The sequence below is a fragment of the Eptatretus burgeri genome, chromosome 5 (genome assembly GCF_056783735.1).
Source record: "Eptatretus burgeri isolate ZD-2024b chromosome 5, Ebu_testis_v1, whole genome shotgun sequence".
NCBI classification, from domain to species: Eukaryota; Metazoa; Chordata; class Myxini; order Myxiniformes; family Myxinidae; genus Eptatretus; species Eptatretus burgeri.
Window position 1 is genome coordinate 29,897,556 of NC_140965.1, and position 15,000 is coordinate 29,912,555.

General features: G+C 39.9%; 1 protein-coding gene across 5 annotated transcripts in view; it reads right to left on the reverse strand.

Annotated features, from left to right (window-relative positions):
- Nucleotides 1-15,000, reverse strand: part of LOC147026141 (bone morphogenetic protein receptor type-1B-like) — a 102,044-nt gene that overhangs the window by 40,293 nt on the left and 46,751 nt on the right. For all 5 annotated transcript variants that reach the window (XM_085881264.1, XM_085881261.1, XM_085881263.1 and 2 more), the window contains 5 exons: nucleotides 13,806-13,939; nucleotides 10,752-10,944; nucleotides 10,321-10,423; nucleotides 1,724-1,829; nucleotides 1,413-1,509 (listed from right to left, as the gene is read on the reverse strand). In XM_085881264.1, the coding sequence (XP_085737390.1) occupies nucleotides 1,413-1,509; nucleotides 1,724-1,829; nucleotides 10,321-10,423; nucleotides 10,752-10,944; nucleotides 13,806-13,902 (596 nt within the window). In that variant the 5' untranslated portion in view covers nucleotides 13,903-13,939. The remainder of the gene's footprint in view (nucleotides 1-1,412; nucleotides 1,510-1,723; nucleotides 1,830-10,320; nucleotides 10,424-10,751; nucleotides 10,945-13,805; nucleotides 13,940-15,000) is intronic.

A 15,000-nucleotide genomic window follows, 5' to 3' on the forward strand; every position in this document is an offset into this window, starting at 1 on the left:
CCAAATGTAAGTACATGCTTTTTTTTGTTGTATACGTTGTCGAGGTTCGTATGAGAGCTAACACACAACAAAGGGGGCAGGAGACAAGAGGGGTGTGAGAGGGAAGACAAAACAGTGGGGAACAGAGATATTCGGAGATCTGTGAGAGAGAGAAGGGAGAGGGATGGGGTGGGGAACATGAGGTATACAAGATGGACACGACAGGGACTTTCAGGAAGGAAAGCAGGGAATTTGAAGGAAGTGGATTTGGGGTGGATTAACGGGGGTAGAAAAGATCGAGGTTTTGGATAGGGGAAGGTAAGAGGTGGTGGTGAACAGCTGTTTTGAAGGCCTGGAGGGAAGAATGGGATTGAAGAGAGTGTGGGAGTTTATTCCAAAGGTGGGAAAAAAGAGGATTGAAAGAACGAAGGTGAGCAGTGATTCGTGATTTTGGTAGTTTTACCAGAAGGGGGTTGCTGGCGGACCTTGAGCGCCCTGTGGAAATATAGTGGGGACAAATCGCAGAGAGAGCATGGGAAGTGAGGCCGGAGAGGAGATGGTGGAAGACAGAAAGCAAACTCCATTAATATTAAAAGTGGATTCAAGAGGTGTTCAAAGTTATATTAAACCCTTATATTTCCTTGCTCATAGCAGAATATACTTTGCATTTGAATAAACCTGACATCCAGATCCCCAGTTGAGTTTGCTATGAAACTAATAATCATGCACTCCTAATAATCATGAAGCTGCAAATAAAGCCATTCGATGGATGCTCCAGCATTATGTAAGGTGTTACCAACAATCATAGAATAATAATTATACTGCGTTTGAAATATTTTTACGTCAAGTCAGCGCTCAACATTAACGGTCGGACGACTGTCGGAGACGAGCAATTTTGTGTGTCGGACAAGTGAAAACATCAATAAAGCTGTTCAAAGGACAAGTCGATTTAACTACCTGGAAGTTTAATAAACTTGAAATATCTTAACCTCAAACATAGTTGTTATTTTTCATGCAAAGCTGCAGTGGTTATCATTGATTAAGATGATCTGTATGGACCAGACAACCCCCTGCGTGCCGGCAAGGGCTTAAAAGAATCATAATGGTATTGTCCACATACTCGCAGTACGAATAGTTGGCCAGATAAAGTCTAAAAGCTACCCATTCCATATACAGGCTGGGGATACAAAAGTTAGTGTTGAGCATTGCAAGTGACAACTTACAGTTGCACTACATACACAATAACAATACCCATGATCTCAACAAGCACACGTCGTTTCAGGAATCAAAATGTGGGTTACAGCGAGAGTTCATCAAGCTCAAAGGGAGTAAAATACATAAATGAGCAAATAAATAAAATAAAATGAAATAAATGTTTCACACTGCAAAGATCAATTATATTTATACGAATGGGATTAAATGACTTCACTTACCTGATGTAAAGCATGACCATTAAAATGAGAAACAAAACCATGAACACTGCAGCAGCTGCAAATAAAGCCATTCGATGGATGATCGAGTCGAAAAAACCTGAACAAAATAAAAGAAAAATTTCCCATAAAAAATTAATGCACAGAACTGGGTTGACCATTGAAAAAAAATATAATTTTGCTCACAGTCCTAGCACCCCTTGAGATCTTTCAAAAACCTTTTTCAACTGCACGATGTCAAAATGCAGTGTCCCAGCAATTCAATTACAGTTGACCCTGAAAATGAGCTTCTCAAACGGTCAAATGATCTGCACCTATTGGAGACGATGGCGGTGGCAATGTGGGTTGCAGAAAACGGTTGCAGAAATCGGACTCTGTGCAGCACTCGATGGTTCGGGGGAAGCGAGAATTGGGTGAGTCCTGCAAATTCCCATCAGAACATATTATTGGATTGGAATATTAGATAAGATTCACTCAACAGCTACACTTGTGCTCGAAAAGACATCTATGCTGGAAAAGAAAATGAAAACAAATCGATGATAATAAAAGGCTTTTATGAAACGGTTCCACTGTCGTACCATATCACATGAACTACTCCGCGAGACGGTGTGTAAAAACGTTAGCAGTGCAAAGAAAAATGTTCATGAGTCAGAAAGCAATGTGAACTGCATGTGTAAGACGTTGTTAATCAATCCTTTTGTATTCAGCGAACTTTTGCAAATGACATAATCATCGGAAAAAAAAAAGTTACGACACTCAATCTTTCCCAAGAGACATTGTCCCATTGACAAAGTTTAATCATGTACAGCATATCCATCCTCTTCGGTGCATTTTGTCCAGAAGCAGTGACTTCCTAAACACATGCACCACGTCCTCCTCTAGGTGCAAATTTATTTTCATTTTTGGGAACAACTGAAACTCACGTGGTCTCAAATCTGAGCAATACGGTGCGCAAAGCAAAACTTCCCACTCCCAGGACTCGGAAATGTCAAAGAGATTGCGTTTTGCATGTGGTATGGGAATTGAAATGAAGGAAGATGGCATTTCTCAGGAGGATAGAACGCTTTTTTTTTTTCATACTACAGGTCTCAGCCGATCATGAAAATCACCTTCGTGGGAGTCACCATTCATTGTTATTCCAAATGAAATTTATCAAAATTTGGTGTTTGGCCTATTTTGGACGTCCTATCTACTCTGATGAATGAAAGACAGGTCGCTCAATCGTAGCACCTATGCCGCGTACTGTACATGTGAGGTGACAAAACTTATGGCCTGTCCATCAAACGACTGCAATGTTTTGTTCTGTTTCATCGCTGCGGCACTTGGTTTCATCCACAGTGATGCATTCCAAGGAATTGTCACCATCCTGATGGAAATGCCAAAGCTGCTGTTAACACAGAGCCCAGCTGGTTCAGTTTCAGCTGATCAATACAAATAAATATTTCTGAGATTGTCAGTGATAATGCAATCTGCTGCTTACTCGAGTATTGCCAACTCTTTCATGAGTTCTCGGATTGCAAAACATTAATCTCAAAGTGAGAGATCGTTAATAAGTGACAGTGTCTTCATATCATCCGGTGGCAGGACTGCCTGGACACAATCCATCAGGCATATCCACTTTCCCTTCCAGAGAGGATGATAACAATCACTGAACAGTTCAGAAGTGCTGACTTTAATAAAAAGATTTTCTTGCGCATCACCACAAATTTAATGCCTTTTTACAGATGCCTTCTTTTCTGAAGCTGTTATTGCTCTGACCTTGGAACCAGATGCAACAATTTAAATTCCCAAAACAAAGTGAGAGTAGCTTGATATTGACCAGACTTTTCAGAAAATAATGTGTGTGTGTGTGTTCTTGCAACCACCTCGACCTTTTGCTTGTAAAATTACGAGCTGGGTGACGGAACTTTTGGGATGGCCCTCGTAAATGAAATAAATAGGCCTGACGTCATATTTTGGATTTGCTCCCAAAATATTTAATTTTAGTTGTAAGATCTGATCAGATTTCATGAGAAATCAGAAGAGATTTTTGTAAGGGTCTGTTTTGGTGAGCTCATCAAAACATTCCTCCAATTATCCCATCAAGCAAAAGGCAGTGGTGCTGTAAAAATAAATTAATAAATGAATAAATAATTTAAAATACAAAAGCGAACGATACTTCTTCACCTTCTCTTCACTTTATAAGGAGTGAGGTCCAATGGTACCAATCTCCTGCCCTGCCTTGACCATGATACTCCTCCACTTCCCTCTATCCTCAGCCAACTCTTTCCACGGTCAGCCTCTTTTCCTCCTACCTCGCTCCCTCAACCTATTTGCTCTCTTTGCCATTCTCTCTTCCCCCATCCGCTCCACTTGACCAGTCTTTTCCCAATCTTCCTGTCAAACTTGTTGCACACCAATCTCCTCCCTCAGTTCATCCATCCTCCTTCTATCCACCCTCTTCACTCCTGCAATCCTCCTGACCCAGTTATTCTCACAGTCATGTAGCCTCTGTTGTTGTCTCTCTGGCAGTGCCATCATCTCCAGACCATGAAGGTAGACCCCAGAACTTTCCCTTTCAATTTCCTTGATATTTATCCCTGCCACTGAAGATGGACGGAGGTTATATTGGGTCGCCGAAATAGGTGACCCTTATTGTCAGTAATTGTCTGTTTGTTTGGATATTTGTTTGGATGTTTGTTCGTTTGTCATCAGCATAATTGGTAGAAAACGTGGGTGGATTTTGACCAAACTCGGGTGGTAGGTACATCTTATGACCTCGTGCTTTGGAAATTGTGATGGTTGCTGGGGACGCTTTGGTTCCCTAGCAACAACCGAAAAACCTTCAAAATCGGTACCGTTCACGCGAAATCAATTCCGAAAGCCATTATCCCACGTAGGGTTATGAAATTTGGCACGAATGATCTACAGGTGATGCTCTATCAAATATATTCCGGTTTTTGTGATATATGGAATACTTTACCCACCCAGCGCCCCCTAAAATTAGGGTATGCGCGAAAATTGACGAAAATTGAAGGCCCCCTAGCGACCAGGTGAGTGCATCGATACGAATGAAACTTTGCAGGTTCATGGTACTCAATGAGTACTACAACTTTGCTTCAGGACATATTGACCGATTTCGCTTAGGTCAGGGGTCAAAGGTCAATTAGTGCAAAAATCGATAATATGCGAGAGCTGGAGGTGCCTTCGCGCCAAATGCTACTCCTCCTAGGGTTATGGTCGGATGGTCATGAAAATTCACACTAATCGTCTGGAATACATTGTGCACAAATAATCGAGCCGGATTTTCGATTTAGATCATTGTTCACCCACAGCACCCCCTCGAACTTTGGGGATTTCCGATTTCAAACCGCATTTTTGGTACTTTTCATTCAAATGGATACCGAGTAGTTATCAGTGGATGGAACTGGATGAGATTTGATATGCATAATCATAAGGTGATTCCCTATCGCTATATGACATCCATTTTGCTCTATATCTTATAGTTTCCATGCTCGTCGACCCATCGCCGCCTTCCGGCTTGTTTTAACCTGCTTGTTTGTCCGTGTTTGTTTTTTGAGCAGAATATCTCAAAAGTTATGGACGGATTAGTATGAAACTTGGTGGATAGGTTGGATGTGTGACAATAACGAATTTATTTGATTTTTGTGAAGATCTGTAGCCGTATCCAGATCCAAGAATTTTTTCATTTCCTTAGTGACTCTTCGTCATTGAGTGATAGGGATAAAAACAATATGTACCACAATATCTCAAAGGGTTGTGGATGAGTTTGGACGAAACTTTGTGGACAGTTCGGGTGTGTGACAAGGAAGAATAGATTCCATTTTAGTGAAGATCTGAATCCGGATAAGAGAATCTTTTTTAATTTGTAAGTGATTCTTCACTCATGAGAGATGGGGCCAAAAACAATATATAGCGCTATATTTCAAAAAGTTGTGGATGAGTTTTGACAAACCTTGGTGGATGAGTTGGGTATATGACAAGAACAAGCCGATTACATTGTGATTAATGTCCGGATGCAGATGTCGCCTATCAATGAGATACAAAACCTGTCCAGCCTGGTGGATGTATGCACTCTATCAAGTGCCATTCTAGTCTACTGTCTGCTATCATTCCCTCCACCCTACCCCATGTATTTGCACCCGCCTGTACCATCCTCCACACCTACCATCCCCGGTCACTGTTCCCACCAAATAATCAAACCTATTTCCCTCCTTCCACTCCCCCAGTAGCTCCTGCATCTCCCACCTACTCTCCACCACAACAGCCAGATCATCCATGTACAACACCCTCCCCAGAATACCCTTCATTTCTACCATCCTCCTTGCCAACTCTATCACCATGATAAACATGAGTGGGATGAGAGTGCTTCCCTGCTTCAAACCGATGTTCATGCTGAACTCCTCTGATACTCGAGGAACAACCAAAACTCTTCTCTTTGTTCCCTTGTACATCCCTCCACCAACCTAACTTCTGCTTCTGGCACTCCCATCCGTCACAGTGTTGCCATCACAATCTCTCTCAGGACAGTGTTATAGGCAGTGGCGTGCAGAGGGGGGGGGGCGACGGTGTGTTGGCCCCGGGCATCCATTGGATGGGAGCATTCAATCAGAGAAGGAAATAAGATAGTAATTTTAAAATTTCAGCGGTGATAAATCAATTTTTGGAGGCTCACCGCACTGCAGAGGCAGTTGTTAGCCCTTCATTCCTTTAACATGGTGTACCCTTTCTGTCGAGAGAAAATGGTGCTTCTCCCCATCCCCCCACGCATGCGCATGATGTACGTGGTGCAACCATCAAAAGCAACAAGCAGATGTGGCTGTTCGTTCCTGCGTTTCCTCGAGTCATAACTCGTCTTTTCTTCAGCTTTTTGTGCAACTAGATTAGTTATTTTACCTACTCAGGTCAGTGAATAGCTCTAGAACGGGTGCAACTACGTTTTTTATAGGTTTTTTGGTGATATTTAATGAAATATTTACGTGGGATGTAGTAAGAGTGAAACCTGGATGATCAGAGGACTGCTACGGCATTTAATCTCGGAATAGGAGACATTTATTCATTAACATGTTAATATTCGAATACAGATACCACTAATTTGCAAGTCCATGATATAATTTGCAGAAAATTATCAGTGGAGAGTCAGTGTGAAATAATTTGATACGAAGGAACAAATAAATTAAATATGGTTTATCCGTCTGCAACTGACCGATGGTTTACCATTTCTTCCCATTTTCTCATGCGTCTTACGGTTTTTGAGATAGAAAAAGAAATGTTACGAGTATTCCATGTGCTTATTATTATCGAGTTTCAAAATTATTGCATTATAGTTCATTCTCCACAACCACGCCATCTCCACAACACAGCGCCCTCCTCAGCAAACAGCGGCAAAATTCCGTTGTTACGAACTCGCGGCGCAACAGGAGGAGCCACATTCCAGCATCCGTGTGCAATCAGCCGTTTTGCATAAACGGATCAAGACGGGCTTTACCCTGGAAAAGCCCAGCCAATCAGAGGTGAAAGGGGCGGAGCCAGCCTGGGGTGAAGGTTCAGAGGTGAAAGGGGGAAGCGCCGATTTCGGGTGGCAAAACCTCCAACGGCTTCTCCCCTCGGGCTATAAAAATCCGCGTTGGCAACGCGCAGGGAGTTGGTGGTGGAGCTGTTATCTATAACAATATTATTGTTTTAAATTTAATGGTTTAATGGTTTTCTCTCCAATTAAGATTTTTTGTTCTCTTATTATCTACAAATACAAGAATGAATGTCCGTTCAAGAGAAAATAAGCTTGTCTCAGAAGTGTGTAAGTTAGTAATCACTTTGTACATACATATATATATATATATATTTTTTTTTTTTTCAGATGTCTCAGATGAAGAAAGTACAACCGAGTGGAGCACAGAACAGGAAAAAAAGAGGGGCAGAGTCGAAGATGAGTCCCATCAAAGAGGGGCATTAGATGCATGGATAAAAAGAAGTAAAGAAGAAGTAGGAGAACCTGGAGAAGTAAAAGATGATGTGGGTGCAGAGAAAGATTTTTCTGATACGGATTCAGCTCGGTCAGAACATAATACTCTCTCTCCTCAGTCTCGTTGTCAGGATGATGATCCATGTGAAGAAAATAAAGAAGATTTTATCATATTTTTTGCAAAGAAGCGATTTTGGCTGTTTGAAGAAACCGATTCCAGATCATTTGAAGATGACAATATTACAACATGGCCCTGAAAGATATCAGAATAAAAGTGGTCCATTTGCTGAGAAGGATGTGAGATCATTTTCCAAACAGTGGTTTGATAAAGTTTCCACAAATGGAGAAATTGTGGAGAGAAAATGGTTGTTATACTCTCCATATCGGAAAGCATGCTACTGTTTTGTTTTCAAAGGAGCCTTTGTCGTCTGTGTCAAACTTTGGAAAGGAAGACGGTTTCTCCACTTGGAGAAAATTAAATCCAAGAATACCTGACCATGAGAAAAGCCCTTCTCATAGAGCTCACATGAGGGAATACCTGAACCTCGTCGTTCGACTCCATCATTCAACTACGATCGATGCTGAACTTCAACAGCAAATGTCTGCTGAAAAGAAAAGATGGAAAGCTATAACTGAACGGATTGTCGAGGTTATATCCTTTCTGGCAAAACAGAATCTGGCCTATCGTGAACATCGAGGAGAAGGAATATCTGAGTTATCAGAGCCAGGGGAGACAGTCAGTGAAAATACAGGAAATGTTCTCGCAATAATCAGACTTTTGGCCAAATATGATGACATCTTAGCAAAACACTTGCAGAGAGGGAAAGAGAAACCAAAAAGTGTCACCGACTTGTCCAACAGAATTCAAAACGAAATAATCAATCCTCTTGGTGAAACTGTCAAGAAAAATATAATTTCTGAAATTGAGGACGCAAAATATTTTAGCATAATGCTGGATTCAACTCCAGATATTGCCCATGAAGATCAGGTTTCTGAAATTCTGGGTTATGTTCATATTGATGAAAACAGAAAAGTAGAAATAAAGGAGACATTTCTGGGATTTTTTCAAGTCAACAAGAAAGATGCTGTCAGCCTGGTAAATAAAATTCAGGAAAAATTGGAAGAAGACAAAATTTCCATGAATGACTGTCGTGGTCAAGAATATGATAACACAGCAGTTATGGCTGGAGTGAGAGGAGGTGTTCAACAAAAAAATTCTTGAAGTTAACCCAAAAGATGTGTTTGTGAACAGCGAGAACCACAGCCTCAATTTGGCCTGTGTCCATGCAAGTGAGGTGCAACCTGTTGTTGTTACATTTTTTGGCATTCTGGAAAAACTTTACTTTTTTTTCTTCATCTACTTCTCGTTGGGAAGTGTTAAAATTTTTTGTCACTCGGACTGTGAAAAGACAGTGTGACACAAGATGGAGTTCCAGCCATGATGCTGTGCAAGTAATCCCACGAAGAGTGTGACAACGTTATTGCAAGCCTTCAACACCTGCTGGAAGGAGAATTTTCAAGGGAAACTAAATCTGATGCAGGATCGCTACTGAACTCTATTCAACAGTTCCCGTTTATAGCTTTATTAAATTTTTGGTACTCAGTTTTATCATCAGTGGAGAAAGTCTCAAAACGTTTGCAGGATCCGAAAATGGGGTTCCATGAAGCTTCTTGTGATCTGAGAGGACTTATTCATATCTTGAATTTGAAGAATGACGAAATTATCCACAATGCAATAGATTTAGCCAATGAATATTGTGAAAATTGGGGAATACCAGTTGCACGAACAAGGAGAAGTAGAATAATGCCTGGAGAGTCAGCAAGAGATAGTGGACTGACGGCACAAGAAGAAATGAATAGAGTAATGGTAGAGATTGTGAACAGATTAAAAACTGAAATTGAAGACCGCAGTGTCCGTCTTCAAAGACTCAGTGACCGATTTTCTTTTCTTCTGAACTTGAATTCAGAAGTGATTGAAGATGAACAAGAAAGAAAGAAATTTTAAAAAGGAATGTTCAGACTTTGCAAATTATTATGACAATGATGTGGTTGCAATTCAGTTATATGACGAAATTATTGATTTTGTGATGCTCCTTCAAGCTGGAGGGAATAGAGTTCCCCCTGATCCTAAAGATGCTCTGGAGTCTTTACTGCACTATGGGAGGGATGTCTTTCCGACGCTGTGTGTTTCATCCAGATTCCTGCTTACAATCGCATTTTCAGTCGCAAGCTGTGAAAGGTCATTTTCAAAACTGAAATTAATAAAAACATATCTGAGGTCTTCTATGTCACAGGAGCGACTGACCGACCTGGCTTTAATAAGCATTGAAAAATAATTTCTCACAGCTGATGTAAAAAGTGAAGTAGTTCAGGTGTTTTGCGACAGGAAGTATCATTTGGGGAAAAGAACTTAATAAATTTGATTGATTTATATTAAAATCGAATAAAGCGTTTATTTCATGTTTCATCTGTGTTTATATATTCAAAATGTTTTCCTTTCTCATAATATTTCTCAGTATATTAGGCCTTATACTTGAGTCTTTGGGGCAAACAATCAAGATTTGTCCCGGGCATTACCACACCTCTGCACGCCACTCGTTATAGGCCTTCCCCAGCTCCACCAATCGCAATGCCATTTCTACTTGCACCTTCAATTTCTTCTTCACCAGCTGTTTCAGTGTGAACATCCCCTCTGTCATCCTCCTCCCCTTTCTAAATCCCTGTTGCTCTTTGCCGATCTCCATTTCAAAACTCTTCCTCATCTTCCCATTCAGAGTCCTCTCTAGTACTTCCATGACGTGACTTAGAAGAGTAATGCCTCTGTACTTCCCCAGATTTTGAACATCACCCTTCTTCTTCCATATTGGCACAAACGAAACTATACATTTCCTCAAAAAAAATATAATGATTAATAAGGACTAAAACCACACTCATTATTTTCCATCTCACCCGGCACTGAAACTCGGAGCCTTCACGCTTCATGCACCCAGCAGTCATGATGATCTCACCTAATTCATCTAACTCCACAATGGCAAAACAATATCCGCTCGTCCTGCAGAAAGGAATTGAGCACTTTGGCACACCATAACAGCTTACAAGCCAGCCAATAATAAATAAATAAATAAATAAATTTTTAGCGAAAGGGATGTCACGAGAATGGAATGAGAAGAACGGAGTGTCAGTGTTTGAAGGAACGCAATGTAAATTTGTCAACGTGCTGTTTTAATGCTTCCAATAATCGTGAAGATATGCATGCCAATAAATTCACACAACAAAAAGCAAAAAGACGTTTGAGACAAGCCGTGTAAATGATCACAATGTGAGATGAGTTAGGTCAAATCAAATAGAAAATAAAAAAGTATCGAACCCAAAAGGTGTACCTGCACGTGCTATTGATGACATCAGGAGGACAGTGTTGACTACAATAACAAAGAAGATCCCTGGCTGGCTGTGCTCCCTCTCCCCCTTTCCCTTCCTTCCCTGCACAATCCTCCTTTGCTTCTGTGGGCTTTCCCAAGCTGTCACCACCAACAAGCATGCTGTCAGGTCCCTGGGCCAATGCGGGCATTGTGCCTGCAAAACAGCAATAAAAGCATTTACAAGCAAACCTCAAAACGGCATGGTAATTTTTAAAGTTCATTAACCACCATCTCAACCTCAACAATTAAACCATTTCCCTGAACTAAAATATTTACAAAAATATATACAACTCTCTTTACCAAACAAAACCTCTCCCGTTAGTCTCTTACTCTACTAAGTATTAACTCTTACCTCCATTGCTGCTAAGGTATCAAATCAATTTAACCAACTTTCTGATTCTTTGCAAAATCCAACGAAGAGCTCTCACTAATTATTTTTCCACCATAACCAAGGCTCAAAGCGAAACCTGCAAATAATTTACACGGAAGACCGTCATTAGGTCATCAACATAGTTTTACGTTAATTATAAAGACGTAAGTAGACAATGGACAAAACACAATACTGTGTATTGGATTTTAGTTTGGGACCCCAGCATCATTAGCTGAGTGCTCAGATGGGAGCACGACACAAGTCAAATGCATTATTGCATTAAATATTTGAAGCAAATTACAATCCGTTCTAATGGAAATACAATTTGTTGTTTCTAAAGGCAGAAACAATGCGACAGATGGAATGAATTGCTGATCTGACAATGCTGCTATTGATATTTTCTATAGAAGGACCGACAAATAACTCTAACCTGATTGTAAATACATTTTGGCATTTAATGCTTTTCAACTGCATATTCAAAACAAATGAGAAAAATTGGATCATGTGTTATCTTCGACTTAGTAAAGTTGTGGGTTTGAATTTCCAACTCAGGATTTTGAGGGTTTTTTTTAATGAAATAATGCATTTATAATAACTACCGTTGGCCCAAATTTCCATGGCTCTTCACAGCCTTGCAGCATACCCGCCTGCTGTACTGCTTGAGCATTAGCTTGCCTTTCACCAAACCCAGACGTGCGTGGGCCCGGGCGGAGATGAAATGTTCATTATTATTATTGCCAAATGATACTACTACTATTATTATTGTTGTTCGTCGTATTAGTATGAATGAATATATGCTTTGTTACAATGGATCATTCTTTTTGTTATTTATTTTGTAATGAGAATGCCATGTTGCTAAATCCACCTAAACATGGCATGCGTTTAAGACATAGGAATATATCCGGGTTCTTTGTAGTTAATTGGCTTAATCAACTCAGGAGGTTATGACAATCATTTTGATGTATCACGTTCCACATCAGAAAGGTCCAGTAGAGCTCCACAAATAACATGCCACACACACACACACACACACACACACACACACACACACACACACCTCACCCATTTATAGTAGATAACAAAAAGAATAGTAATTATTTTTATTACAGTGAATATACGTTTTCTCATCCTGGGATTTGTAACAATGGGGCCCCAAAGTGGAGTCCCGTGATGAAAGTGAGGGCCTATGTCAATTTAAATACAATGTGACACATCTGTAATCATCATTCCACAAATATCTATCTGACAGAGAAAACAAACTTGATTGGTACGTGCTGCTTGTGATGTTTACACAACCCAGTGCATCATGCTCCGTTCACCTGCTGTAGCTCCATCAATACACTGAAGTCAAGTTGGATATTTTCATACACTATAAAATTAAGTTCTAAGCTGTTGCACACAGGCCATCCTGTGTATTTCATTAGTGTTTTGGACATACTGCTGGGCTATTGCTACCGAAACGATGTGTATATACAAAGCCTACACGAGCCATGTCAAATTGTGATGCCGAGTGAGGGTAAAGTGTTGAAAGTGTGTCAAGTTGATCATTTTCAATGCACAAAGCAATTCAACATGAACTCTTCTGGTCAATTCTGTTGAAACGTTTTCTTTTTATGTTGCTTTCTTGTTACGCCATCATCTTGAAACGTGTGGATAGGGATGTGATACACGTAAAAATGGCTGTGATTGGCAATGCCACAAAATTCACCTATCAGAAGCAATCTTATGGGATGTGAATGAATGAGAATAAAAATGGAGACAGGCCACCAATTCTGTATGGACAGAATATAAATTTCCCCCCAATTTCACCTCCTCGTTCATCAAAATATTTTCACTGCGTTACAGAGACATGCGATGATCAACATTTTTGTGTCAAAAGCAATACATTCTCAGAAATATATGTAAATAATACTGTAAATGCAAATTCTGTATGGATTGTGGACGGTACTCAGAAGGAAGTCAAAGGAGCATGACATCTGGTTTGACACGCTCCAGCTGACTGGTTGCGCTTGGACTGCTACATTCACTTGTTTAATAGTAGCATTCAAAATGATAAAATATCTTGGTTATCACAATTAATAAACTTCTTTTTTTGCGACAGGTGCAAGACACAAGGGAATGGGGGGGGGGGGGTGACATCTAGTTAGGAAAGCAAAACGAAATAAAACAACATTTATGGTTAAGCAGAACATTCCCCGATATGGACAATCCATCCATCTTAACGAGAGTTTACTGCCCTATACGGTTCATAATGAAAACATAGTGAATTTGCAAAATTACGCTTGTAAAATAAATTTCAAGAACAAATTTGTTTTAATGAATGATAATAATAATAATAAAAGAAAAGTTAATTCGCCAAATTTGAGCATTCAACAACACCAATCATTCGCTTTTACATTCTCAGTGCAGTATTGGTTTTAAAAATAAATAAATAAATAAAAGCTGACATCAGATGAATTACTGCCAAATTAAGTGAGCATTTTCAACAATTGTGCTAAAGAAAGAAGGCAAGAAAGAAAAAAAATAAACAACCATAATCTAAAAATAAAAACGGTGGAAATAAAACAGAAACAGTTCCGTTGTACTCAACACTGCAACCTCAACACTCAAGGATTCAAGATTTGAGAACTCAGCAGAACACTTGCCTGTGACCAGTAAAACCAGGGTCACGACAATCATCCAAGCCACTTTCAGTAAAGGCAGTGGCACACACCAACGATGGCCAGCATTAAGGAACTCCATGTTCGAGCCAAGAAGGATGGTTACCCTACGTGTCCTTCTGAAAAACAAAAGTTGGGCAAATCAATCCAATGACAGCAAAATGAAGATGGCTCAGTACAACTAGTGAAAGGCATTTTAACCTTATCATCACAAATTAATCATTTCAAGATATATATATATATATATATATATATATATATATATATATATATATATATATATATATATATATATATATATATATATATATACATACACTCGCTGAAGTACCCAGTAATACCTGGGAAATTTGCCCTATTTTCCTCACGTTAGTTAGACTGAGGCATTAGTTGTATGGAGAAAATTAGGAAGGCTTCTTTTATTCCTCAGATTTATGGAAGGAAGGCTTTTTGCTGCCGTAATCCTCAGAGAGGTCATAGTTGAAGGCGGCCTTGAGCCACTCAATGTTTCTAGCAGCAGTGGCAACTGTCCTTGATGTCCTGCCAAAACCCAGACCTAGAAGCTGGAACGTGAGTTTTGTGCTTCTCTCGCCCGTCGGTGTGATGCTCTATTTGCAGTTAGGTGAAGCTCTCTCTCTCTCCAGCCGACTCCACTTGCCTGGCTCTTTCATGAGCAGATCTATCAGCAGTTAGCTGTTGCCGTGCGCATGCAGTTCGAGAATTCAAATAACAGGAGAATGTGTATGTTTAAAAAGTCAACGAATACGAACATTTTGTATTTCAAAAAAAACCTAGCGTTTTAAACCATGAAGCCTTCTGTTACGATGAATACGCCGGCGCACTATTCAAAAGCAATTTTTTTTTTTCTTAATGGAAATTTAATTTTTTTAAATATATATAATTTTTTCTTCATTTTTATGGAAAGCCACTGAGCGCATCCTGGAGCTGAATGTTAGTTCTATATGTGTGTAAAGTTTCATCAAGATCGGTTTACTGGTCTAGGAGCTTATTGGTTACAAACAAACAAACAGACAAACAGACAGAAGGACTGCAAAATATATATATATATATATATATATATTAAAACATGTAGAGTATGACGAGCACTCCCCCGAACTCCATTGGACATATTCCAACACCAAAGCGTCACCTCCAATCTGGAGGCCTCAGCCCAGTGACT